The sequence below is a fragment of the Embiotoca jacksoni genome, unplaced genomic scaffold (assembly GCF_022577435.1).
Source record: "Embiotoca jacksoni isolate LCO1_2020_lvr unplaced genomic scaffold, fEmbJac1.0.p SCAF_59, whole genome shotgun sequence".
NCBI classification, from domain to species: Eukaryota; Metazoa; Chordata; class Actinopteri; family Embiotocidae; genus Embiotoca; species Embiotoca jacksoni.
The window spans coordinates 355,506-383,232 of record NW_027185413.1 but is presented as its reverse complement, the minus strand read 5'-3'; the positions used below and the strand labels follow the sequence as shown (position 1 = coordinate 383,232).

General features: G+C 42.8%; 1 protein-coding gene across 1 annotated transcript; it reads right to left on the bottom strand.

The window, feature by feature from the left end:
- Positions 1–369: 369 nt before the first annotated feature.
- On the bottom strand, positions 370–27,457 carry LOC138212770 (potassium voltage-gated channel subfamily B member 2-like). Its single transcript, XM_069173316.1, has 2 exons — positions 26,876–27,457; positions 370–6,283 (listed from the first exon to the last, which is right to left on the bottom strand). The coding sequence occupies exons 1-2, from the start codon at positions 27,455–27,457 to the stop codon at positions 4,265–4,267; spliced, it is 2,601 nt and encodes an 866-aa protein (XP_069029417.1). The 3' UTR covers positions 370–4,264.
- Positions 27,458–27,727: the final 270 nt, after the last annotated feature.

Here is a 27,727-nt window from a genome sequence, read left to right as displayed (position 1 = left end):
CATTCAACAACAATTCATCCACCGTGTTTCAGCTGCACAGAAGACATCAGCAGACAAAGTAGCAGTTTTGGTGTCGTCAGGTAAAACCAGTCTTTTTTAAAACTTTTTTATATATTTATTTGGACATTAGGCCTCAGAGAGGTATTTATGGGGACATGTCTGGTTTGATTGACATGCCTGGGGTCAGGTTGCTGGAATAGGTGGGCGGGGCATAAAGGGTTTTCACATAGATCCACTCCTCCCCCTTCCTCAGCTTGTCCAATGGTCACCAGGTTCAAAATTACAGACAGCAGTTCACAAACTGATCAACAAACACACAAACACATTAAACAAAAAAAAGATGAACACAACAAAAGTGGGTCACATGAACATGTTTATTTGTCTTGCAGTTTGATAACTGACTTAAAAGTTCATATCATTCACTATCATTATGTTGAGCTACATATAATGAATCTGACTAGTCATCACAAAGGCTACTGTTAAACAAAGAAAGTAGATGAGAATGGAAGAGTGGAACATAAAGAAACAATAAAAGGAGGAAGAGCAGGCAGGACAGATGAAGAAGCAGGCTTCCAGTGTCTGGTTGGTGTCCGACAGTATCTCACTTACAAAACCTAAGTGATCACAACAAGTACAGCTGACGGAGTGATGTTTTATCAGACGACTTGGTGGAGATGAGGTTGTTTTAGGGGAGCCGAAGGTTTGTTCCTCTGGTTCCTCATCTGCAGCAGTGACAGATCAACACTACAGAGCCACATCTGATCAGTAAGAGCCACGTCTGATCAGTAAGAGCCACGTCTGATCAGTAAGAGCCACATCTGATCAGTAAGAGCCACGTCTGATCAGTAAGAGCCACATCTGATCAGTAAGAGCCACATCTGATCAGTAAACCAGGCAGAGTTCTATTATTCAGAGGTGATCCAGGCGTTTACAGTGTTCACTTCACCACTGAATCATTCTCATCTGAATACAACATGTTTCAATAACATGTTCCCAAACTGCAGTCTGTCGATTTTAAAACTTCTTCAGCATATATATATTTACTCTCAGTTGGATTATTAGAAGGTAATTTTGTAATTTCAAATTAAAACCAATTTTGTTGGGCTGAGTTTCCTGAAGTTGTATTTGGGTAAAGTTTTGGCCGTGGTGTTGCTTACTTTGTTTTGAAAACCCATCGTGGTTGAGTCCACATGGTCTCCAGTGGTTTGCATGAGATTCATGTTTCCACTTTAGAAACAGTGTGAATAAAGAAATGAATGCTTGATCACTTCCTGTAAATGTCATGTTTGTAACCACAGAACTCTGTGTATCGTCTGCGGTCCACGTAGAATCCTGCAGTTCAGTCGTTCATTAACGGGCCAACTGCTGCAGCACCGAAGTGACCCAAAGCTGAACTCACGACTAAACTAACATGAAGCCACTGCTGTCTACGAAGAGTTTCAGTTGCATAAATAAAAGGACAGTGTGGCACAGTGAGGTTAGAACTGTGAGCTAGGATGCGCAAAAACGACATGACTGACATTGAAGTTGATGAGATAATAACACGAAGCATGCAAAACCTAAAACTGAGGATTTGCATATGAATATATCCACTACACAAGAACAAGAGAGAAAATAAGGACAGAAAACAAAAAGAAACATATCTCACCAGATTTTACAGGTTTTTTTTTTTACCTTCTCATAAATTGTCTATTTATGAAAAGGCACCCATTTTTAGATATACTGAGATGTTCAGAACAACACACAGCTCCAAGTTCCTCTCATCAAAATTTAATAAATTATCTGTAACTGACCACATAAAAGATGAATCTAAAGAGTGAGTAAGTACATGTTGGACACGGTTCTGATTCCCATCTCACCCTGTGAGCGCTGCCATCATCACACACTCACTCTGCCCTCTGTGTGAGTCCCTTCTGCAAACAGTTGAATGTGTATGTGAAGGTGTCAGCACACATTGGAATCAATGCACCGCTGATCTGTAAAAAGATGTCCGTTCGATAAGATAATCCAGAGTGCAAAAGAGGCATCAGATCAAGTGGCCGCAGAAAGCCTGTAGAGGGCGCTCTTATTCTACCTCGACAACTCAGCCAGCACCCAAACAGGTCACAGAAACACGTCCGCTCTCCGTCTCTCCAGATTCAGCATGATCTGGTTTGAATGGTACAAACGGTGTGTGTCGTCACACACCTTCAGAGGCATCGTCCCTCAGTTAGCTTTAAAGTCTTTGCATACCTGAAGGCCTTCCTCCAAGGACAGTTTATTTGTTTATGAGTACTTGGTCTTACTTTATTGTTTTGATCCACATTTCCTGCTGATTGTAACAGCAAACTCACCAAGTTAATTTCTGAGGTTTTGGGAGTCAAACACAACCAGTCAGACAATCGGACAACTTGGAAATAAGTCAGAAGTTGACAAATAACGACTTATTGTACCGGAAAACTGTCTGCACACAACTGCAGGGACAGTTGCATGATGGGAGAAAGAAAGTGTGCAGTTGTTCACCTGGTTTGGCTGGTTTGGAAAACTGCTGCATGCAGCGGCTCCCTGATTCAAACCTGACGGCTCCTTTGTTGGAAGCATCCTGAGCCCACTAGTATAGTGAGCACTATAAACTGCGATGGATGGTTGTTTACTTTCATTTTCTCTTTAACTTTTAACCAGCCTGTTGTTTTGTTTACAACCTGTCTGATTGTCTGACTGTTCACGCTCCCAGATCTCAGTTATTAACATTTTGTGTTTATCAGTGATAGAAATGATTCTCAAAAGAAAAAAATAAGACCCACGTCATAATAAATTGGAATGACATTTTTAATAAGACACTAGTCTCACAGAGACCAAACAAAAAAGATGGTGTGCGTGGGTGCTCTTCGTCAAAACTACATTTACGCTTTATACTTCTGAATTTCGGAGGGATGCCTGATCACAGGATGAAGTCAGATATCTGAACCAGTCAGGATTCATCTGTCTCCTCACGAGTTATACGTGAAAACTATCGTGCCTTAAGTTTAGGCACCAGAAACGACGCGGTTCGGTTTACGGAGAGATCACAGTTTGGGTAAAGTGGGACATAAATCATGATTTAGTTTGGTTTAGGCACAAAATCTATTCGGTTAGTGTTAGGAAAAGGTCATTGTTTGGGTTAAATTAAGCATATTTATGTAAATTAAATATGTAAAGATTTATTACTTTTTGTAGCCCTGGGAATGACAACGAGCCGTTTTCATGCCTACAGGAGATTTAAAACGTGACACTGACACAGTGTCCTCTCGTGCACTGGTGGCTGTATTATACACTGTGGTGACACCAGGCTTTCTATTCCCTTTTCACCACCAAAACCCTGCTTTCATTTCAGCTATTATAGAAAAATGTGAGACAAAACAACAAACAAAACAAAAAGCAAACAATCAAAACAAAAAACAGAAGATATACGGTTGAAGCGCTGAGACGAATGTGGGTGTTCAGAATGCAACACATGCATCTTTCCTCTGGGACGATACCGGGCTCTCCGTTTGGGCCAGCAGTGGGACCTTTTGTCCTGAGTCATGTGTTTCTGTTTGCCCCATAACAGGAACACAACACCTCGAATGCTGGGTAATACAGAATAATAACTGATCGTTGTTTTTTCAAGTTTGGTTTAAAGAGTGTTGCTGAGACAAATGTAAAAAATATAACCTCCCTCCACTGTCTGTCTCTCCTTGGTGTTATTCTTCATTATAATAAATAGGCCTACGTAGCAACCAATAGGAAACTGTAGATTATACCTGCCGAGCTGTACACAAAAACACTTCAGGATCATCGAAAATATTGTCATTCAGACAAGGCTTTGTTTCAGCTCCAACCCGAGCCCTAACAGACGAGTCAGTGGTTCATGTTTTTGCTCTGCAGCATATCAGTCGGATCTCAAACAAATTAAGCAACAACACTGACATGAGGCAGTGTAAATTCTAATTCAAATGGTACCCAGACAGGTGGGTGTGTGCTTCTGAATCTCCCCCAGTGATGAAGTCATGTGATAACGCTGCAGCGATGTCTGGACAGCAGCACTTGTCAACTGAAGCAATGACCGACAGTCTTGCGGGGATGTGATTTGTGTTACTCTCCAAACTACCACCTTTCTTTAACGTGTTTCCACAGCGTCTCTGTCAGCAGGTGCCAACTCATACCACGTCAGAGTTTTTTCGTACAGCTCTGGGTAGTTGCTGTCATCCATTCGGTCAACCTTTCCCCCAACTAATCCCTTTTGAGCCTCACTTTACTTTCGAGCTCACATGCTGGTTTCGCAGGGCGGCGTCAGGCTTCTGTCCAGCACAACGTGGTTTTCTCGTTTTTCTCCGCCCTGCTCGGCTCCCTCCCCTTCGCCTGCCTCATCCGCTCCTTCCATCGTTACTAGCTCCTGGGTGCAGTTAAGTGAGCCAGCTTTAGAGGACAGTGGGCTCCCACTGCTGCCTGGCCCAACAGCAGACCTCTCCATGTGATTCCTCTCCTGGTGGCTTAAGCCTGTGAGCTGCCCTTCACCTTCTAAGCTCCTGGCTGCTGAGCCCTCACCTCCCCCCTCGGAGTTGCTGGGACGGACAGATTGTTGGGCCAGAGATGGGGATTGCAGGATCGACAGCTGAGACTTAGCTTCCTGCTTTGTAGAACTAGGAGAAGGTGAAAGCCTGGAAACCATGTCCTCAGCAAGTCGTTGGGCAAACTTGGCTGAGGCGGTGGCGCCTGGCGTACCGACGGGTGTCATTACCGCCACGAGGACGTCCTCTTGGGATCCGATCAGGTCCAGCTTGACGGTTCTTGTCTTTTTAGGGCTTCTGTAATCTTTCATAGGGCTACTGACGCTGTCACAGGTCATCTCATAGTTTTCCACCCCCTGTGGTGCTACATCCTTTTCTCCTCTTCCACTTTCTCTGGGGCTAGACACAAACTCATACAAACCCTCTTTGATGATGGTCATTGGCTGGGTGCTGTCAGACGTCTGGTTCCCATCCATGGCGCTGATCTGACTCAGGTCCAAAGGCGGGGGGGCGCGCTGCTGTCGAGCCCCAGTTTGACCTCCGTCCACACAGGGCAGCAGAGAGCCTCTCTCTCCACTTTCCACTGAGAATTCCTCGGCCACATTGGAGAACTTCCTGCCGACGCTGACCTTCGGTGAAGTCTGCCGGGTTTTGATGGAGGTCAACGCATTCATCTCGATTGGCTCCTCTTTCACTTTTTCCTGCATCTCCTGCGGGGTCGCCGTCTTGTTGTAAGTGTCTTCCAGGCGCTTCACGCTGAGGTGTTGAGGTGTGGTTTTGTTGGAGACGGATTTGAGTCGGTTGGGGGAGCCCAGCTGAACCACCTCCTGGTAATGCTGGGCCCTGCTCGGGCTGGCTCCCTCTGCATTAGAGTAGTGCTTGTGGTAGCTCCAGCGACTGGGCGACAGGTGGTTGTCCACTGGACATTTACTGTCCTCTCTTTTTTCCACCAACACATCAGTGAGTTCCATACTTCGGGCAAAAGCATCCTTTAGGTTAATAGAAATAATGCTTCCACTCCGCTTGGCCCTCTCGAGAGCTTCCCTCCTCTTGATGGCCTTCTCCTGCCTCTTCTGCTCTCGGTAGAACTCAGAGAAGTTGTTGACAATGATTGGGATGGGGAGGGCGATGACCAACACACCCGCTATGCAGCAGAGCCCTCCTACAATCTTGCCCAGCAGAGTCTGTGGATAAATGTCTCCGTAACCAACAGTTGTCATGGTGATCGTAGCCCACCAAAAGGAGGCAGGGATACTGGTGAATTTGGTGGCGTCCTCGTCTTTCTCGGCAAAGAACACCAAGCTGGAGAAGATCATAATGCCCATGGCTAAGAAGAGTATGAGCAGACCCAACTCATTATAGCTCCTTCGCAGAGTGAAGCCCAAGGATTGGAGTCCTGTCGAGTGTCTGGCTAGTTTCAGGATCCTCAGGATCCTCATGATACGGAAGATCTGGACCACGCGGCGCACGTTCTGGAACTGCAACACGCTCTTGTTGGACTCAGTCAGGCAGAGGGTCACATAGTAAGGCAGTATAGCCAGCAGATCAATGATGTTGAGTGGCGCTTTGATGAAGTTCCACTTGTTGGGTGCTGAGATCAGGCGCAGGATGTACTCCATGGTGAACCAGGCGATACAGACCGCTTCCACGTGGGCGAGGCTGGGGTTGTCGTTGTACTGGCCGAACTCATCTACGACCTGCAGCTCTGGCAGGGTGTTGAGTGACAGCGAGATGGTGGAGATGATGATGAACAGGATGGAGATCATGGCCAGAACCTGCAAGACAAAGACGATTGTAGGTTACTGTACTGGCTGTGCACATCTTTTCTTCGAGTAACAGTTATTATACATTAAACTAATTAAGGGTGAATGGTCTGTACTTATATAGCGCCCTTTTACCTTCGCAGCATACAGTCTACAACAACTTTACAATTTACCTCCCATTGAAGCATTCACACACACATTCACACACCGTTACGACTGTGGTCGCAGGATTGTTTTTGTGCGTGTGTATTTTCTTTGTTTCTGTGTGAATGAGAGTTGCGGCAGGTGTGTGTGAATGCAAATGTGGCTGTGCAGGTGCACGATCCTGATTGGTGGAAGGCGTCCTGACAGCGGATGACGTAGAGTATTTTAAACCGAAGATGACGTTGCTCGGGGCAGGAGGAACTCCCCGAGATCCAACCGGCCACACGCCGTTCAGTTCATGCACTTGTCTATTGTTAGTTGTGGAGCTGCTGGTTCTGTTAACTGTTTCCTCTTTTGTTTTGGTTAGATTAGGGAGGTAAGATTTAGTGTTTCTGGTTCATTGATTTTGGGTAGGTTAGAAAATATTACGTTCCTAAGATAGTATTTTTTTTGTTTGTTGTTTTGGCCTTGGTTCACCCTGAAGGCATTTTTAAGTTCAACTGCTCTTCTTGTAAATAATAAATAAATTGTTAATCGTCCTAAACTAAAACTCCCGTGTTCTTGTGGCTGCTTGGGACCTGAGGAAGACCTTATGTTCCTGTTGTGTCTCGGCCACCCCTAGACGGGGCCTAACACACACACATTCACACACTGATGGCAGAAGAGCACCATGCAAGTTCCCATTAAGAGCAACAAGAACATTTGACATTAGGATGGAAACCTTGTCAAAGTGTAACTCTGTCAGCGTGTGGACGTTATCCTTTTCAAACCCAGTACAGCATCACAATTAGTGAATCAGATTTAAGTGACACCGAGGCTATCACTCAAATTGTTGTTTTTAAAAAGCTGATTTAAAAGGGAATCCCCCAGTGCCCCAAAGGATTTGATCTCCAGATATTTTCAATTGAAAATGTTAGTTCAACTCCCACATTCTACCATTTGTTCACATTCACACAGTTCCCTACGTGTGGTTGTTTGATAGAGATGTTACATTTAGTATCGCTATCTCATCATCACTATGATTTCAACACAAACTAAACTGTTCTACAAGTGATCCAGTAATGTTAAGTTATCCATGTAAAGTATCAGGACATGATGGGTTTCATTCTTTATTGACTGCCTCTTTGTTCCTGAAAGCCTGCGAAGCCTGTTGAGTGCTCCACGATGCTGTCGTCTGATACTATGAAACACAGAGAATTATGAACAGGAAACATGAGAGCAGCCTTCATTTTAAAGGCTGCTTTCAACAGTTGAAGGCGTTCTTCAGCATGGACATAACAAACTAAGACAACGAAAACGAATAACATACAGAATTTCGAGCTCTTTTTAGAACATTCACAGCGGAGTGATATTTGGTGCTGTTTTTGACAAATTCTCATTGACTGATTTAGTCTTGAATGCTGGCGTCCACTGTGACTGTCACTACCTACCCTTCTTCTACTGATGACCTCTGACTGCAAGGCAGAATTCATGAAATCAAATGACAACTTTTTGGCAGCAAACATCACATTGTTTTGGCCATAAATAAGAAATATTGTTAAAGCGTTACTTGCTCTGTTCTCATAAGCTTAGGTTTCCTTCAAAGTGTAAATAAGAGAGACCACAACTAGTGTTTTACAGGACTGTGGAAAATCATTTTGAATTTGGTTTGAACTGAAGACAGAATCATCGGACTGCCAAACAAAAGAGAAACTGTCCTCACAAAACATCCCAGAAATAGTCATCAGGTGGCTGAATGAGAGAAACTCCTCAAAACAAGTTGTGTTTCTCCGAACTTAAATTCTGACATATGATAATTGTTTTTCTCAACTCAGTAAGTTCATATCAAAAAAATCTATTGCTGCTATATACAACTGATATTAATGCATAAATAAAGCAGATTCTATAGCCAGTGATTCTCCAGTAAAATGTTGGCTTTATGTGTATAATTACTTGTTGTATTATTAATCAAAGTTTTATGATTTATTGTGGCAGTTATAAAGCCACAGACACAAAGATATGTTCCACTTAAGAAATACTTCAACTCGTTGTGTCTTTTATTATGCAGGTGATAAAATTATTTAAAAAAAAAGTCAAACCTGTCTATTTCAACATAACTTCATTTGTTTTTCACACGTCTAAGTATTAATGAATATTTTATTCTGTATTTACTGACACAGACTGTTCAGCTGTGAAACCACTGGACATAGGTTCACACATGAGAATTGCTTTTATAAATCAGTGATGAAAATGAATTAAATGTAAACTTTCGGGACATCTTCCAGTGTTGTTAACAGCAGAAGAGTTCTGTGGTCACGTCTCTTCTTTGTATGTCAGCTGTTCACAGTGTTTAAGAAATCAGATCCAGAATGAATATTTTACAAACTGCTTCGTCAGATCTGATCACCGTGAACAGTTTCTTGTTCCTGCATATTTAACTTCAACCTTTGAAACCACTTTAGCCTCCAGCACTTATTTATTGCTGCTCCTGCTATTTGAACTATCTTAGTTCTCACAGAAAGGTTCAATGAAAATAAATTGACTGGGGGGTTCAATGCCGTTACATACAAAGTGTGTTTAAAACAACTCTGATGGAGAAGTGTAATGTCCGATGCAGAGTGAGGACGCGGAAGCATGTGTGGTCTGAGTCTTCTTTCTGCAGCCCTTGCTAGGACATTTCAAGATAATTGTAATAGGATTGTGTTGCTATCTATAGAAAGGATAGAGAGAGGTTAGAAGTGGTTACTCATTCTTTCCTCCCCCATCAGGAAGAATCAAGCAATACCTGAAATTAAGCAACAGCAGACATTCCCAAGAAAAGCTGTGTATAAAAGTAAAAAGATATCTACATCTGTAATTACATTATATCACTAGTGAAAGACAGAGCTGCTTCATGCAGCCTACAACTGTCATTTAGAAAGGAGAACAACACACAGACATTAGCTAACACTTTAAATGTGTGATGCCTTTTTTAAATAATGTTCTTGAGTGGAGAGTCTGATTTAGAGCAGATAGAAGGCAAATATAAGCTTTTTAAAATAGTCAACGCATGGATATAATGTTATTAAAATATAGCTGCAACAACAGTACACTTTTTAACAAAGTGATATGACTGAAATGACCACTGGTCCGTCACCTGCTGGGTACAAATAGGATCCTTTTTAGTTGATAATTCAGTAACTTAGACTGTAAAAGCTTTGTTACATTTTGTGTTACCATCAAGTAAATAGTCCAGAAAAATAAAGGACATTTTCTCTATTTAATTTCAACTCACTAGTGTTAAAATGTAAATAAAAAAAAAATTAAAAAAAAATTAGAAAATATATATATATATAGAAATAAAATATTTTTACCTTTACGAGTTAATTCTCATATAACCCCAGGTGATAAATTATCATCAACTTTATGATATAAAGTATCGATGAATAGTAATAATATACACTGGAAACTGAAGACATTTTTTCCTGCTTTTTCTACTTCCCATCATATTTCCCCTCACAGTTTATTTATATTTTATTTATAGAATTTGTCAGTGTTTTAACATTTAGTTTTAATTTAATGATTGCTATATTTGATGACCCATTTTCTTTTAAGACCTGCAGAGTTGTTCATTTAAATGTCACTGGGATGGATGAAGCTAACAGCGTGGGTGTGACTGACGAGCGGAAAACGATCAGCTCAAATGGAAAGCATTTCAGGGCATCACTGATGTATTTCCTAAATCTGCCGTGACGACGGTGGCGGCTGTGACTCAAGAGAGAGTTCCTGTGAAGTCACGTCATGGATCGCCTCAGTTACTTCCGGTGACGGAGCATCTGGCCTGTCAGAGTCCTGCTGAAGGACACCGAGCGTTACAGCTTCACACCGTGTGCAGCAAGAGTTTTTACACAAAACTGCAAAGCCAAGCCAGAAGAAGAGAGTGGGAGAAGCATAGGCAGAGATGAGAAAGAAAGAAAGAGGAGACAGAATATAGACAGAAAGCCGAAGGGAGAGAGAAACAAAGGGAAGTAGAGGGCAGGTGTTATGACAGTGTGGCCACCCTGAACGTCTTAATGGCTTAATGGCCGCCAAATGCTGTGACCTTGGCACCGAGGGCAGATTTTAAGTAGTACCAGGAACACACAAGCTGCTTTACAAGCTGTACAGTGGAGGAAGAATTAATTCAGGCTCCACATCTGAGATTCAGCTGATCAGTAACACTCATCAGTGAGTCACTGACAAAGATATTAACTCAGATGAAATACATTCAGTCACAAATAGAGAAAGAAGCTGTTGAACGTCACTGATGACGTCACTGCACGCCACCCTCTCACTGTTTTCTGATTATGAACATTATGTATTGTAAACTTCTCAGCGATGACCTAAAACACCTTCTAACTCACTAACTAAGGAGTCAGACATCTGATTTAATTTGGGGTCCTATTTTCGTACTCAGCGTAGAGCAGATCCAGGTTACAATTTTTGTGTATCAACGTGAACTCGGCTGCAGCTTGGTGTCGGTAAAGATCCACCGCTACAGTTCAATTCTGGTGTCAGTTTTTAGGTGAACTTGTGCCTCTGTTTCTGTTTCCACCAGCTCAAACCAGGTTTCAGTGCAGCACAGCTGACGGAGGGCTATTTTCATGGCTTCAGTGGTCGGAGCACACACCATCATCCAAAACCCCACAGACAGGTGTGGTGGATGTTCTACGTATTTTAAATCCATTTACATAAATAATTAAAACAGATGTTTGTTTTTTTTGTTGTTTTTTTTATAATGCAACCTTCAGATTCAGTTAATTGTATAACCAATTAAGGTGTCTCTTGTCTATTGATTTGAACCCAATCCACTGGTTCAGTAATGTAAGCAGCCATGCGAGGCCACAGAGTGTGACACTGCGTCAGTTATGCCTGAAAGGTTGTGGTAATTTACGCAAAGCAGCTTCAGTCAAATAAATGAATGGTTGGAAAGTATATTGTGCACATACAAAGCTCCTGATGCAATTCATTTATTAACACCAAAATATCAGTGACATTTGGAGCACATAGCAGTTCATCAGTGTTGTAACAAATGTAGTAAATTAATTATATTGGGAGCTTTAAGCATGCATAACCCCAACCCTAACTTTAACATTTAATAATGTCAGTGTTACGTTTCTAATAAGCTTTTCTTTAAAAATGTTGTCAAAAATGATTAAAATCTCAGATACAAACATGGAGTCCTTCACCTGTGTATACAGTATCTGCACAATGCTACAACCACAAGAAGTACACGCTCACTTCCTTTATATCTTCAGTAAAATACATTTGTTAACAACATGGAAACATGAATACATCTTGTATGCAGTGTATCCATAAGACTAGAACTCCATAATAATTATAGTTTTCTATCAAAGCTACAATTGTGTCTTACAAACATACTAAGAACATGCCATCAGACATGAAGTGTCTATGGAGCTATATTTCATTTTAATCTGAAAATCAGAATTTTTCTATTGCTTGTGTAGAAGATGAAAATAAACCCTGACGTTGGTGCCAGAGAAAGAAAAGGTGAGGAGGTTGACAACAACAAAAAAAGATGATTCACCCTTTGAAGGCCAAAGAATATCCACAAGAGTTTGTTAAGATACAACATCTTCTTCCAAACAGAAGAGCACTATGAACCAGCGAGGAGTGGGGCGATTATCCTCCCCGCAGAAGACAAACTGAATAAACTGTGAGCTGATAAACTTACACTCAGTGTTTAACAAAACTTCAGCAAACCATTTAGTTCCCTTTAGATGTAAAAGGTCTGAGGAATGTGTACGAGAACGAGAGAGACGTCTGACAAAGATTTGTGAAACTTACAGTGAAACTAAGAAGCAGAAAAACGCTCAGCAGAATGAAAAGTGGATGAAGTGACCTGGCAGAGAAACCGAAGCCCTGATCAATACGTGGAAGTATTTCAGGACCAACAGGCGCAGGATGCAGGATCTGCTGCACGGCTGCTGTTTCTTCACAGGTCAATACGGCCTATATATAAAGCTGCTGATGCAGCAAACATACTGTTTCATCTGTTGTTCAGTCATTCCAATATTCATCAATCTAGTTGTTCCACATTTGTTAATAGTGACGTTTACGTCTTTTAGTCAAAGAAAAGTTATTGTTCACTTTCACCACAGTTTAAAAGACGTTATAGCATCAATTGCATCGACAAATCCTTCAATGAATCTGCTCCTGTGTAACAGCAGCATGTTGGTCCACCATGCAGCTGGTTATGTTCCGCATTTATTCTTTATACAGATTATCAATCATGACTGAGAGATGGTTGGAAACCTGATGGTCCCGCTGAGTGTGAAGGAGCTATGAGGAAGACTGGAAACACTGAGTGAGGAAACAATCCCACCACAAAATCATTTTTATAGACGTTTTTGAGCTCTCAATGAAATGACATTGTCTTTATCAGCAGAAGCAGATTGTCCAGTCGTAGAATTGTGTGTTTAACTTTTGATGGGCACTTCATGGACTTCTCACATGCTGGTTTTGATGCAGATCTTGTAAAGTTAAGACGAGTTAAAAAGAGCAGAAACTGGCCAAACTCCACTTTCTGATGAAGATTTTGAGAAGAACCGTTACTTAATAGACTTTAAATTGAGATTATTGAAGTTTATATGAATGCATTATAAAATGTGTGAAGATTTTAAACAACACAGTGATGATTTGTCTTATTTTAGAGATACATTTGTTTGTTTGGTGACGACGGTGGCAAAATAAAACCTTCAAAAATTTAACCTGAATGTGACAAAAATGGGAATTTCTGTTATTATTGCCTCTTTGATTAAAGAGTCTCAATTACAACAGAAGAAAGAACAGTCCGTTGTTTATTTTACTCTCGGACGTTCTCATTCTTTACATATTTTCGTCCTTATGTTTGTGGTGTTGTACAACCTGCATGATGTCTTTTGTACCAAACTCAGGAAGTAAATTACAAACAGGAAACGTGAACTGTCCTCCAGAGTGCTTCTGATTTTACCGGTTTTATGACTATTGGGAGAAATGGAGACAAAAAAATTTGAAACCTGAGTCAGTGTTTCCCAAGATAAACTCGTGCACTGGAATCTGATGCCTCCACGGTATACACACACACCCCCACACCCCCACACCCCCCCCCACACACACACCCCCCACACCCCCCCCCCACACCCCCACACCCCCCACACCCCCCCCCCACACACACACCCCCACACCCCCCACACACACACCCCCCCCCCACCCCCACACCCCCCCCCCCCACACACACACCCCCACACCCCCACACCCCCCACACACACACCCCCCCACCCCCACACCCCCCCCCACACACACACCCCCACACCCCCACACACACACACCCCCACACCCCCACACACCCCCCCCCCACACACACACCCCCACACCCCCCCCCCCACACACACACCCCCCCCCACACCGCCCCCCCACACACACACACACACAGACGTGAGGAAAGAGAAACAGAGATAATAAATTGAGAAGAACGTTTAGAGTTATTAGAAGTGTTAATGTGTTACACAGAGCAGCTGATGTGTGATACACTGGGCTGTAATTAGACAAACATTAGCTTGTCATTAAAAATCCAGGCAGGGTGACCATGACAACACCTACAGTGAACCACAGTGGAAACGTCTCTACTGGATCCATTTGTTTGACATCATTCAGGGAATATTTTCTGATGTGTCAGAGACAGATTTTTAGGATTCATTTTCAATTCCAAAGAAAAATCGAAATGTTCTACAAAGAAATACTAGAGTTTTAACTGAATCTAAAATACACACAACAATGCTTTGAAGACAATCCCCAAACCACCACTTCCTGAATTTGCAAATAAGATCAATCAATTCTCAACTAAAGATCCTCATCCATTAAACCAGTAAAAAAAAAAAAAAAAAATCATGGCTGTGAATAAAAAGTACATATTAGGAAGTTTTTTTTTTTTTAAATTTTTATTTACAAGTAAGAATCCCCTAATGCCTTAAATTGTCTTATAGATAACTCTTTTACTTCACTGATCTGTCTCCACTCCTCACCTGCAGCTCCATGACATGGAAAGCTGCAGCCCAAAGACGACAGGATTGTTTCTTTAGGTATGTGATGTATAAACCCCGGCTGTCTGAAGCCGTGTCATCGGTTCAAAAGAGCGAATGACTAAAATGACCTCGGGTATATGGCGTGAGATATCGACCTCACTTCAGTCTCTCAGGTCAGTGTCACGTCCACCAATTAAAAGGCTGGGTGAGGAGTTTGACCTCCAACCTCTGAGGTGCCGGGTTTGAATAGCTGCTCAGGTTTTGGACTTCCCATTCACACAACCTATTTTGTGAAGGCAGTTTAAAAATAATTTGCACATATAAAGGTGGATTACAGAAATCTGATTTTTTTTTCAGATTTTTACTGCTGAGAAATTTCCAAACATAAAGATTTGGATGCAAATTCCAACTGAAAGGGATAAATGTAGGATAAATGTGCAGACAGGCAAGAAGTTGGTCTTCTCAACAATATATCAGGTGCCTCTATGAATGCAAATATCTGTATAAAAGAAAGATGGGAGACTTAAGTAGAGCAGGAAACACCCTGAGATACTTAGAAGATTGTATGCTCAGAGGCTTACACGTTTTTTTTAGAACACCAGTTTCACAGTTCACACGAGCCAAAATAAAGCAGAATACCATCGCAAGGGTAAAACAAAAGAAGAAGAGAAATAAGCATGCATATAAATAAGTAAGAAACAAGCTGATCATTTCCTCTTTGAAACTGCAGCGTACCAACGTCAATGTTAAAACCACAGATGCAGCCAGCCAAGATTGTATGTGTTACATAACAATGGGACCAATCCCATTAAACTTAAGGGACGAGCCTTTCATATCATTGAGCTGCCTCATTGAGCTACAGGTTCAGACTTACATATAAGCTTTAAGGCATTAGGGGGACTTTGTCTTATTGAAGAAACGTCTAAATATGTCATTTTTATCTACTGATATTCAATTTAACTTCATATTTACATTGCATCAACTGACAACTAAAGTCATCTGAGGGTATTTAACAATGACAGGTCCTCACAACAGAAATGAGCAACACTACAGAGAGGAATCCAACAATTTAACGATTCATGAGTGACAGAAAAACTCCCCTTTCACAGGAAGAGTTGAGGTGAGAGGAGAGCAGAGAGAGAAAAGAACAGCGTGGAGAGACAGGGAATAACAACGGAGATGAGTTCTCGGGGGTTTGATCAACGCCACGAGCAAACTGAGCAATATGCTGAGCATTGTGACATACCTGTATATTTTGGTAATATACTTACTTTTCCACTACAAATTATCTTATCTAATCTTATCTATCTTAACTTATCTAATCAAATAAAGTTTTCAATTTGATAATCTCATTTCAATCATTGTTTTAGCAGCAAAAGTGATTGTTAAGCAGACAGGAAGACCAACACTGACATAAAAACATGTCTTAAACGTTGCATGCACCTGAAAAATGTATTCATTTATTTTGAACTCCTAATGCTAAATAATAATGTTTTACACTTGTATATTAAGCTCATAGTGATTGTGTAAACAGAAACGGTAAAGAACAGAAATATACGTGAAAGTAGACACGCAGTGGTGCGTTGCCATGAATTAAAGGAGTCAACACACTGAAAAGGACTTTGGTAATCACTCTATGAACTGCGAGCTAGTTACTAATGGAAACACAATCACATGGTGACAACAAAAATGTAAAGGTCCACCATTGGACAGTTTTCTCTGGTCGTTCTTTTACTTTGTAGTCTGCCTCCGTTAAAAGATATTTTTATGGTTTTAAGTAACAAAAAACAGTTTCATGTAGTTTTTCTTCTCAGGCAGTTTTGTGTTTGTGTCTTTATTATTTCATTAATATCAGTAACCCTCTCCTCTGACTGTCTCTCTTTTCTGAATACCACTTCATCATCCCAACCTCTACTTCTCTTTAAACTTTGTAACTCGCTCTGCGACTGAACGACTGCTGTTTTCTTCTGCGTAAGACGTTGGACGGTGGGCCGTGATAAGACTTGCCACATGACATGAGCCTGAGTTTGTGACATCACAAACTTCTGACATTTGAAAGCTCTCTGCTGTGATAAAAAAAAAAACAACAACACACTGTCACACTTCTGCACTGCCACCCGGTAAACACGCCAACATTAATCAGCTGCATGAAATATGACTGATGTCTTTTGAATACTGAAGTAGTGAACAAACAAACAAACAAGGCGTCCTGGCAGCTCGTGATCTGTGCTGCACTCACACTGAGAGGAGGACGTCTGCAGCAGCAGAGTTACAGCTGACAGGAGGAACTTCACTGCAGATCTGTCCTGTGACAGCGATTAAACCGGCACAGCTGCAGTACATCAGCGTATAAACATCAGTGTGCTGCTCCGCCGTGAAGGCTCAGACGTACCGCTGCCGGCACCGAGACACTTTACACACTCAACCATCACTCACGGCGCACTTTTAGGTTCATCTGAATTTCAATCAGGGTTTCACAATGAATTTTAAAACTCATGCAAGTGTTGAAATGATTACTAATTAGTACATTAGGACGAGAGATTCCATTTAAACCACTTGCGAATACAATACTGTTATTTGTGTTTAGTAGCAGCAGAGAAAGTTCACAACAGAAACGCAGGCCAACATTTCTTCAACAAACTGTGGACAAAACCACAGACATGAAATCATAAAGTCATGTAAAAGCTAAAATGTCTTTTTAACTGAATCTGATGTCACATTTACGACCTCTTCTTTTGCAACATTTCCACAGTTTTAGGGAAGTCAGACACACTAATCCCATAATTCAACCATATTGTGCAAACTACCTATGTGGATATGTAAGCAAAAACACTAGAAATGTGTTGTAATCATCCATGATGAATACAAAAATATCAGCACGACGTCAAAGGTGAAGCAGGAAGTAGGTTTCCAAAAATCGAATGGACAGTCTAAACCTTATATGAGCTGCTGTGATGAATAAACCTTCATTAACCATAGAAAACATCACTGAATCAGTAAAACCTGGATGATATGAACAGATCTGCTCACAAGCACACTGATTGTGACAGAGTCCTCATATTTCTACTCCTGAACAACCACGTGGGGTCACAGGCTTTCCCCTGATGAGCTGCAGGAAATCATTTCACCTCAGAGCAGCACATGAGCTGAAAAAGGAAAGCAACACTTTGGAAACTCTGACTGTAGGTGAAGGAGAGAGGAGTCTTCGTCAGTCAGGTGGTGTGTGAGCACCGGGTGAACAAGCACTTCCTGCAGGGTGAAGTCAATGGAAGTGCTTCAAGACATGCAGACATGTTCCCTCAAATCACAGCTTACAGTAATAAGTGACTATAAAACATAATTATATCCACCCTTATTTCTCAAAATGTTTAAAAAAAAAATTGTCCTTTATAACAATCTACATAATCAAATGGATTACATACCAAACAATAAATATATATTATACCGTATACCCAGCATGTCGTCATAAATAGTATTTTAAATGTGTAAAAAATATACATATATGCTACAAAGAAAGGGTATGAAGCTTTAAATTAGTCACAATAATGTCCTCTTTAAAGACTTCTTCACTGTAACATCCTGGATGGATCGTTTCCTGCCTCTCACTTTACTGGAACTTTCTCTGCATCGGTCAGAAAAGCGATATTATACATTTCATTATATTGCTCTTCTCAATCCTAGATGACTGACATGCTAGTTAGCGTTCGGTCTACAACCTCCTTTGTCTTTTCAATCTGCTGCTCCTGCTCCACCTCCATCACCCCACCCTCACCTCCTGCAGGTCAGATCGTGGACAGGACAGACTATCCAACCTGCCAACAGTTAGTCTATTTGCAGCAGCAGCAGTCCTAGTAAAAGCCCCAAAGGAGATTAAGCCTTGCTCCCAAGTCATACTCTGTGTCTGCGTGTGTGTGTGTGTGTGTGTGTGTGTGTGTGTGTGTGTGTGTGTGTGTGTGTGTGTGTGTGTAGATACACGGTGACTTGCTGTAATAACTCAGTTGGTTCGACCTAAACTCACTTCAGTCTCAATTTCCTATAAACTGTGTACAGGAGAAGAGAATTATTTGTTGTCCTTTGTTCTGCTCTAAAACATTTCTTTGATGAAGAAGGACTAAATGTGTTTGACACACAGTTTGAAAAGAAAACTAAAATCAACCTGTCCATTTTGAGTGAGTGTGTGTGTCTGACTCACAACAAAAGACGCAAAGGGAAATACAATCACAGACAAAAATAAGAAGATTACACAGATTATGTAAAGTGTATGAAATTAATCTCTATTATTAGAACATTTAATACTCATATTATCCAATAAAACTCTGAAGTATTATGAATGGTTGTCCATCTGGACTCTGGACTGCTGTGAGCGTGTGGTTCTTACAGAGCAAATGATGCATTAGGTTTTCCAGGTGAACAGGTAAGACTTCTTCTCTAATCAGCAGCCGGTCTGAGCTGTTCGTGTCACCAGGAAGAAGCCCTCCGATTGGCTGAGACGTGAGCCGCATCACTGCAGTGACAGTGACACACAGTTGGTGTCGGTGCAGAGGCCTAAGCAGCTTCTCTCCTGCTGACACTACGGTTCCAGCTCGGTCACATGGACCGTTTAAAGGCCAACACTGTCATATTTTTAGAGCCAACAACCACCTGACAACGGCACTTCTGCCATGTTTAAAAAAAACAACAACACAAATATATACAAATACACATGTAGCATGTTCTAATATACTCTATATGTCACTTGTATATATGTATATTGCACTGTGTGTGGTGCTATTGTTTGCTATATTGAGCGATGCTGCAGTTTATCTGATCTATACATACAAAGGGCAAAGACTGTGGGATTGTTAACATCCTTCAGAGCAGTTCAGGGCAGAAACAAAACATCTGAAATGTCTTTAGAAACCACAAACACAAACACAAACACAAACACTACTGCTGACCGTTGTTTCATTTGATTCTATTTTATATGTCTGTACTGCACATTTTTACAGTCTTTTTTTATTCTGTCATTTCTATTGCTTTGACCCTGTTTTCATCAGAACTCTTGAATTTCAAGGCAGCAAAGGAAATACACAAAATGTAACTTTTGAATCTGTCAAACTGGTTTATATTTCTGCCACCTCATTACCTCGTTATATTAATTAGGACTGTTCAGTTCATAGATTAGTCTAATAACTAATCATATTTAAAACTTAAATCTGATCCCTTATGAGTTAATCTGATCAAACGCTTTTGTTGGTTCATAACTACAAATTCTGAAAGTGACAAATGGACTGAATGTGTATTAATAATAAAACTAATTTAATTTAAATGAATTCAATGTTAAAGCACAGAAGAGTCCTATAAAATCCTGAAACTGACTTTCCTGTATTCTATAGATAAAGAACAGAAGTTAGTAATTAGTTAGAAGTTTGCACAGCTTCCTTCTTTAACCTCAAAGTCTTCCTGCAGCTCTCAGCCCGACAACATGTAATCCTTATATTTGTTCCAGAGGATAGACGTCAGCGCTGTGAGGTGTTTGACTCCCAGCTGGAGGCACAAAGCCTCAACAAGAGGCCGAGGATGTAAACATATGGCACAGATCTGCCCACGCACACCCTGAACATCCTGAACACCTTGAACAACCTGAACATCCTGAACACCCTGAACATCCTGAACACCTTGAACAACCTGAACATCCTGAACACCTTGAACAACCTGAACATCCTGAACAACCTGAACATCCTGAACACCTTGAACAACCTGAACATCCTGAACATCCTGAACACCTTGAACAACCTGAACATCCTGAACATCCTGAACACCTTGAACAACCTGAACATCCTGAACACCTTGAACAACCTGAACATCCTGAACAACCTGAACATCCTGAACAACCTGAACAACCTGAACACCTTGAACATCCTGAACACCCTGAACACCCTGAACATCCTGAACAACCTGAACAACCTGAACACCTTGAACATCCTGAACACCTTGAACATCCTGAACAACCTGAACATCCTGAACACCTTGAACAACCTGAACATCCTGAACAACCTGAACATCCTGAACAACCTGAACAACCTGAACACCTTGAACATCCTGAACACCCTGAACACCCTGAACATCCTGAACAACCTGAACAACCTGAACACCTTGAACATCCTGAACACCTTGAACATCCTGAACAACCTGAACAACCTGAACAACCTGAACACCTTGAACAACCTGAACATCCTGAACAACCTGAACACCTTGAACAACCTGAACACCTTGAACATCCTGAACACCTTGAACATCCTGAACATCCTGAACAACCTGAACACCTTGAACATCCTGAACACCTTGAACACCCTGAACACCTTGAACATCCTGAACAACCTGAACAACCTGAACATCCTGAACACCTTGAACATCCTGAACACCCTGAACAACCTGAACAACCTGAACATCCTGAACACCTTGAACATCCTGAACACCTTGAACAACCTGAACATCCTGAACACCTTGAACAACCTGAACATCCTGAACACCTTGAACAACCTGAACAACCTGAACATCCTGAACACCTTGAACATCCTGAACAACCTGAACAACCTGAACATCCTGAACACCTTGAACATCCTGAACACCCTGAACAACCTGAACAACCTGAACATCCTGAACACCTTGAACATCCTGAACACCCTGAACACCTTGAACATCCTGAACATCCTGAACACCTTGAACAACCTGAACATCCTGAACATCCTGAACATCCTGAACAACCTGAACATCCTGAACATCCTGAACAACCTGAACACCTTGAACATCCTGAACAACCTGAACATCCTGAACAACCTGAACATCCTGAACAACCTGAACATCCTGAACACCCTGAACATCCTGAACACCCTGAACATCCTGAACATCCTGAACAACCTGAACAACCTGAACATCCTGAACAACCTGAACAACCTGAACATCCTGAACAACCTGAACATCCTGAACAACCTGAACAACCTGAACAACCTGAACATCCTGAACATCCTGAACATCCTGAACAACCTGAACATCCTGAACAACCTGAACAACCTGAACAACCTGAACATCCTGAACAACCTGAACACCCTGAACAACCTGAACAACCTGAACATCCTGAACAACCTGAACACCCTGAACATCCTGAACACCCTGAACACCCTGAACACCCTGGACACCCTGAACAACCTGAACACCTTGAACACCCTGAACATCCTGAACACCTTGAACACCCTGAACACCCTGAACACCCTGAACAACCTGAACACCCTGAACAACCTGAACACCCTGAACACCCTTAACCTGAACACCCTGAACATCCTGAACACCCTGAAAACCCTGAAAACCCTGAACACCCTGAACCTGAACACCCTGAACCTGAACACCCTGAACCTGAACAACCTGAACATCCTGAACAACCTGAACAACCTGAACATCCTGAACAACCTGAACAACCTGAACATCCTGAACATCCTGAACAACCTGAACATCCTGAACAACCTGAACATCCTGAACAACCTGAACACCCTGAACAACCTGAACATCCTGAACAACCTGAACACCCTGAACATCCTGAACACCCTGAACACCTTGAACACCCTGGACACCCTGAACACCTTGAACACCCTGAACATCCTGAACACCTTGAACACCCTGAACACCCTGAACACCCTGAACAACCTGAACACCCTGAACAACCTGAACACCCTGAACACCCTTAACCTGAACACCCTGAACATCCTGAACACCCTGAAAACCCTGAAAACCCTGAACACCCTGAACCTGAACACCCTGAACCTGAACACCCTGAACATCCTGAACAACCTGAACATCCTGAACAACCTGAACATCCTGAACAACCTGAACAACCTGAACATCCTGAACAACCTGAACAACCTGAACATCCTGAACAACCTGAACAACCTGAACAACCTGAACAACCTGAACACCCTGAACACCCTTAACCTGAACACCCTGAACATCCTGAACACCCTGAAAACCCTGAAAACCCTGAACACCCTGAACCTGAACACCCTGAACCTGAACACCCTGAACATCCTGAACACCCTGAACATCCTGAACACCCTGAACATCCTGAACATCCTGAACCTGAACAACCTGAACACCCTGAACAACCTGAACAACCTGAACACCCTGAACATCCTGAACCTGAACAACCTGAACACCTGACAGCTGCTTCTTAAACAAAGTGGGTAACATACACAGACACACACATGCACACATACACGGACACACACATACACAGAGATACACACATACACAGACACACACGTACACACAGATACACACATGCACAGACACACACATACATGGACACACAGATAGCACTTATTGTAAGTCGCTTTGGATAAAAGTGTCAGTTAAATTAAATGTAATGTAAAGATACACAAACACACACAGATACACAAATACACAGACACACAAATACACACAGATACACAAATACACAGATACACACAGATACACGGACACACAAATACACACAGATACACAAATACACAGATACACACAGATACACGGACACACAAATACACACAGATACACAAATACACAGATACACACAGATACACGGACACACAAATACACAGACACACAAATACACACAGATACACAAATACACAGATACACACAGATACACGGACACACAAATACACACAGATACATGGAAACACAGATACACAAATACACAGACACACAAATACACACGGATACACAAATACACGGACACACAAATACACACAGATACACACAGATACACACAGATACACAGACACAGCGACGACCTGTGCAGCATCATTGAGAGATAATCATACAATAATATTGGTCACATGGTCACATGGTAAATAATGTATAGATTAGAGCTCCTATTCAAAGCCAGAAACAACTGCATGTGTTTGTTGTTGGTCTCAGATCGACTTCCTGACAACGCAGCGCATTCATGCGGCTCCTTTAGGCAACACTGATAAACACTGGTCTGGTGAAGGTTACCTCACACATTTATGAATAAATGACTTTACATGATGACATAATGAACTGAAATGAACTGTAAACACTGGCTGGAGTGACAAAATAAAATAAAATCAGCTCCTTGTTCAGATAAGCACGTGAAACAGAATATCTGTGATGGTGGAATCAATGCGTCACAATGAGGGTTCACGAACAGCTCCGAGGTGGCAGCCAGTCAGAGGGGAGAACCACGTCATCAGATCAAGTTATTCCTTTACTGCTGCAGCTTCCTCCCCCACCCCGACCTCCTCCCAGCTGCAGAACTTTGTTCTGTGGGTCGGTTCTCCAGCAGAGTTCCTGGTGCTGCTCAGATCTCTGGGAGGTGAATCTATTCACTGTAAATCCATCTGACATTCCAGATCTAAACAGAACCCGGTCCGATACAGACCACAGACCAGATTGAAACAGAACCGGTCCGATACAGACCACAGTCCAGATCTAAACAGAATTCGGTCCAGTACAGTCCAGATATAAACAGAACCGGTCCGATACAGACCAGATTTAAACAGAACCCGGTCCGATACAGTCCAGATCTAAACAGAACCGGTCCAATACAGTCCAGATCTAAACAGAATTCGGTCCAGTACAGTCCAGATATTAACAGAACCGGTCTGATACAGACCAGATCGAAACAGAACCGGTCCGATACAGACCATAGACCAGATCTAAACAGAACCCTGTCCAGTACAGACCAGATTTAAACAGAACCTGGTCCGGTACAGTCCAGATTTAAACAGAATCCGGTCCTGTATGAATTCTGCTGATTAAACAGTTCTGAACCCTCTTCATGCTGCTGACAGTGCAGTTTTCCTGACGGCTGGAAACAACGAATTGATTAACAATATCAGCATGTTTCCTTTTTCTCCTCACCTGTCTGTCTGTCTGTCTGTCTGTCTGTCTGCCTGTCTGTCTGTCTGTCTGTCTGTCTGTCTGTCTGTCTGCCTGTCTGTCTATCTGCCTGTTTGCCTGCCTGCCTGCCTGCCTGTCTGCCTGTCTGCCTGCCTGCCTGTCTGTCTGCCTGTCTGTCTGTCTGTCTGTCTGTCTGTCTGTCTGTCCACTCCAATGATGCAGTGCCCTACACAAAGATTTTCTGACCCAGTGTGTAGTAAACACTGCAGACACACGTATGAAGCTCATCTCACCTATTCTAACAGAAAACCGATGATGTCATCGTTTCATCAGATGGAAACCTCCTAAATCACCTGTTTCTACCCTCAGCAACATACTGTCATCGATCCCCAAAATAATGGAAACTAATAAAACTGCAACAGAAAACATTGAGTCTTCCTTTTTTTTTTAAAGATACAACATGAAACTTTGGAAGTTTTCAAAATGTTTTCATAAATGTTTAAATGTTGTGACAGTTGTCTGTGTCTACTAACTCAGTGGACCTAAAGACAGATGAATAAGAGAACCACATTGTTCTTTACCAGAGCTGCTTATGGTCACATCAAGGACATACAAGGTCAACATATCTGATGTTGTACTGTTAAAGTACAAGATGTTGATCCATTTTTAGGGTTAAAAGCCAAAAAGACAATTTGATCTAAAATCCCAAAACAGTAGTAAAACCTGTTGGTTGAGTACAAGTGAGAGAAAGTATGTTTGCTGCTTTGTTTTTTGTGTATTTGTTTTGAAATTTGGGTGAATTTATCCCTAAAAAACAAGAGTCCAACAGAACAGCAGGAGTCCCCTCCTGTCCTCCTTGGTGTCTCTGACCGTCACAGGAGACAGATGATCGTCCCCACAGCTCTATAACGGCCGAGATGTTTCATGATAGATCTCCATAGTTCTGAAGAAGTGGGTTTTTATTTTTATATGAATGTCAGACATAACTGTCTGAGTATAGATGTTTTATGAGCAAAATCTGCAGTATGAAATAGAAGAGAAGAGCATAAATCATGTTCATAAAAACTGAGCAGAACCAAGAGGCTCCAATGACCTCGGTTCTGTCAGGATGTAAATAAGTCTTATAAAGTTAAAGATTAAAACAAGACCAGGTTAAAAACTGGTTTATGGGCTTTTAATTTGAAACAAGGGCTTTTAATTTGAAACTGAAACAAGATGTGGCTGCATTCAGCCAACCAGTGTCCTATGTTCACTCGCTCCCTCACTCCCTCACTCCCTCACTCCCTCGCTCGCTCAGAGAGATTTTCACGAGTGGACCAGCTCATTTGAGTGAACACTGAGTTATCTGAGCTAGAAGAAATGTTCGGTGAGTATTTCTTCTTCTCGTGTAGTTTCAAAACTAACGACCTGCGATTCTTTACCGGTTTCATGAATTTAAATTCCAATAACAACCAATCAGAGGGATTTAATTTTATTATTGAGTGGACGTTTCCTTCACCAGCATGTGTGTGTGTGTGTGTGTGTGTGTGTGTGTGTGTGTGTGTGTGTGTGTGTGTGTGTGTGTGTGCGCGTGTGTGTGTGTGTGTGTGTGTAGGCTGTGTGTGCAGGGTGTGTGTGTGTGTGTGTGTGTGTGTGTGTGTGTGTGTGTGTGTGTGTGTGTGTGTGTGTGTGTGTGTGTGTAGGTTGTGTGTGCAGGTGTGTGTGTGTGTGTGTGTGTGTGTGTGTGTGTGTGTGTGTGTGTGTGCGCGTGTGCGTGTGTGTGTGTGTGTGTGTGTGTGTGTGTGTGTGTGTGTAGGCTGTGTGTGCAGGGTGTGTGTGTGTGTGTGTGTGTGTGTGTGTGTGTGTGTGTGTGTGTGTGTGTGTGTGTGTGTGTGTGTGTGTGTGCGTGTGTGTGTGTGTGTGTGTGTGTGTGTGTGTGTGCGTGCGTGTGTGTGTGTGTGTGTGTGTAGGCTGTGTGTGTGTGTGTGTGTGTGTGTGTGTGTGTGTGTGTAGGCTGTGTGTGCAGGGTGTGTGTGTGTGTGTGTGTGTGTGTGTGTGCGTGTGTGTGTGTGTGTGTGTGTGTGTGTGTGTGTGTGTGTGTGTGTGTAGGCTGTGTGTGCAGGGTGTGTGTGTGTGTGTGTGTGTGTGTGTGTGTGTGCGTGTGTGTGTGTGCGTGTGTGTGTGTGTGTGTGTGTGTGTGTAGGCTGTGTGTGCAGGGTGTGTGTGTGTGTGTGTGTGTGTGTGTGTGTGTGTGTGTGTGTGTAGGCTGTGTGTGCAGGTGTGTGTGTGTGTGTGTGTGTGTGTGTGTGTGTGTGTGCGTGTGTGTGTGTGCGTGTGTGTGTGTGTGTGTGTGTGTGTGTGTGTGTAGGCTGTGTGTGCAGGGTGTGTGTGTGTGTGTGTGTGTGTGTGTGTGTGTGTGTGTGTGTGTGTGTAGGCTGTGTGTGCAGGGTGTGTGTGTGTGTGTGTGTGTGTATGTGTGTGTGTGTGTGTGTGTGTGTGTGTGTGTGCGTGTGTGTGTGTGTGTGTGTGTGTGTGTGTGTGTGTGTGTGTGCGTGTGTGTGTGTGTGTGTGCAGCCGTCGTTACCTTTGCAGCCACAGAGGAGCTGGGTTTCTCCAGCAGGTCATACAGTTTCTGCCTCTTGTCGGGACAGCAGCCGTGCTCCTCCACCTCACCCTCCTTGTCCCTCAGCGTCTCCGCCTCCCTCCTCAGCTCCTCGTTCATCTGCTCCTTCTTCTGGTGGTACCGCGCCTGGCAGCAGGACTCCAGGTAGATCTCGTCGATGCCCCAGTAGTCCAGCTCCTGCCCGAAGGACAGCGCGCACATCTCCTCCATCATGTGCAGCTTCCCCGTCCGGTAGAAGTTGAGGATGGAGGAGAAGGCCACCGGGTGCCGGTCGAAGAAGTACTCGTTCTCGGTGAGGTTGTAGTCGTCGCAGAGCTCCAGCAGGGACTCGTGGGTGTTGCAGTCTCTTAGCCGGCCCAGACGGGTTCGGGGCAGTCGGTCCAGAGTTCTCCACAGAACCTCATGTGTGAGACCTCCGACGTTGAGCTGGACCCGCCGGGACCGGGCTTTGACGCGGATGATGTCGATGGGCTCGGGGGGGAGCAGGGGGGTCACCGGGGCCCGGGGGGTGACTTTGGATGCGCTGAACGCTCTGTCCGTCATGTCTGCTCTGTCTGTGCTGCTGTCTGACTGCCGGGTGGATCTCCTCTAAAGAGGTTCTAGTGGTGTGTGTGAGAGTCTGGACCGGGTCAGGTGGTCCGTCGGGGAAGCTCGCCCAGACCCACCAAGCTCACCTGGCTCACCTGTGTTCAGATCACTAAACTCCTGGTTGGATCCATGGCTGGAAAACAAGACATCAAACATTATACAAGTCCGATCAGAGTCAATTATTTGATCTCAATCTAATTGTCCTAACTGCCATCTGGAGCTCCT

Excerpts from the sequence above, each read along its gene's own strand:
- LOC138212770 (XM_069173316.1), bottom strand. The coding sequence starts at position 27,457 with ATGACGGACAGAGCGTTCAGCGCATCCAAAGTCACCCCCCGGGCCCCG. Across the intron at positions 6,284-26,875 it reads GCTCCTCTGTGGCTGCAAAG|GTTCTGGCCATGATCTCCAT; the intron begins GTAACGACGGCT and ends TTTGTCTTGCAG.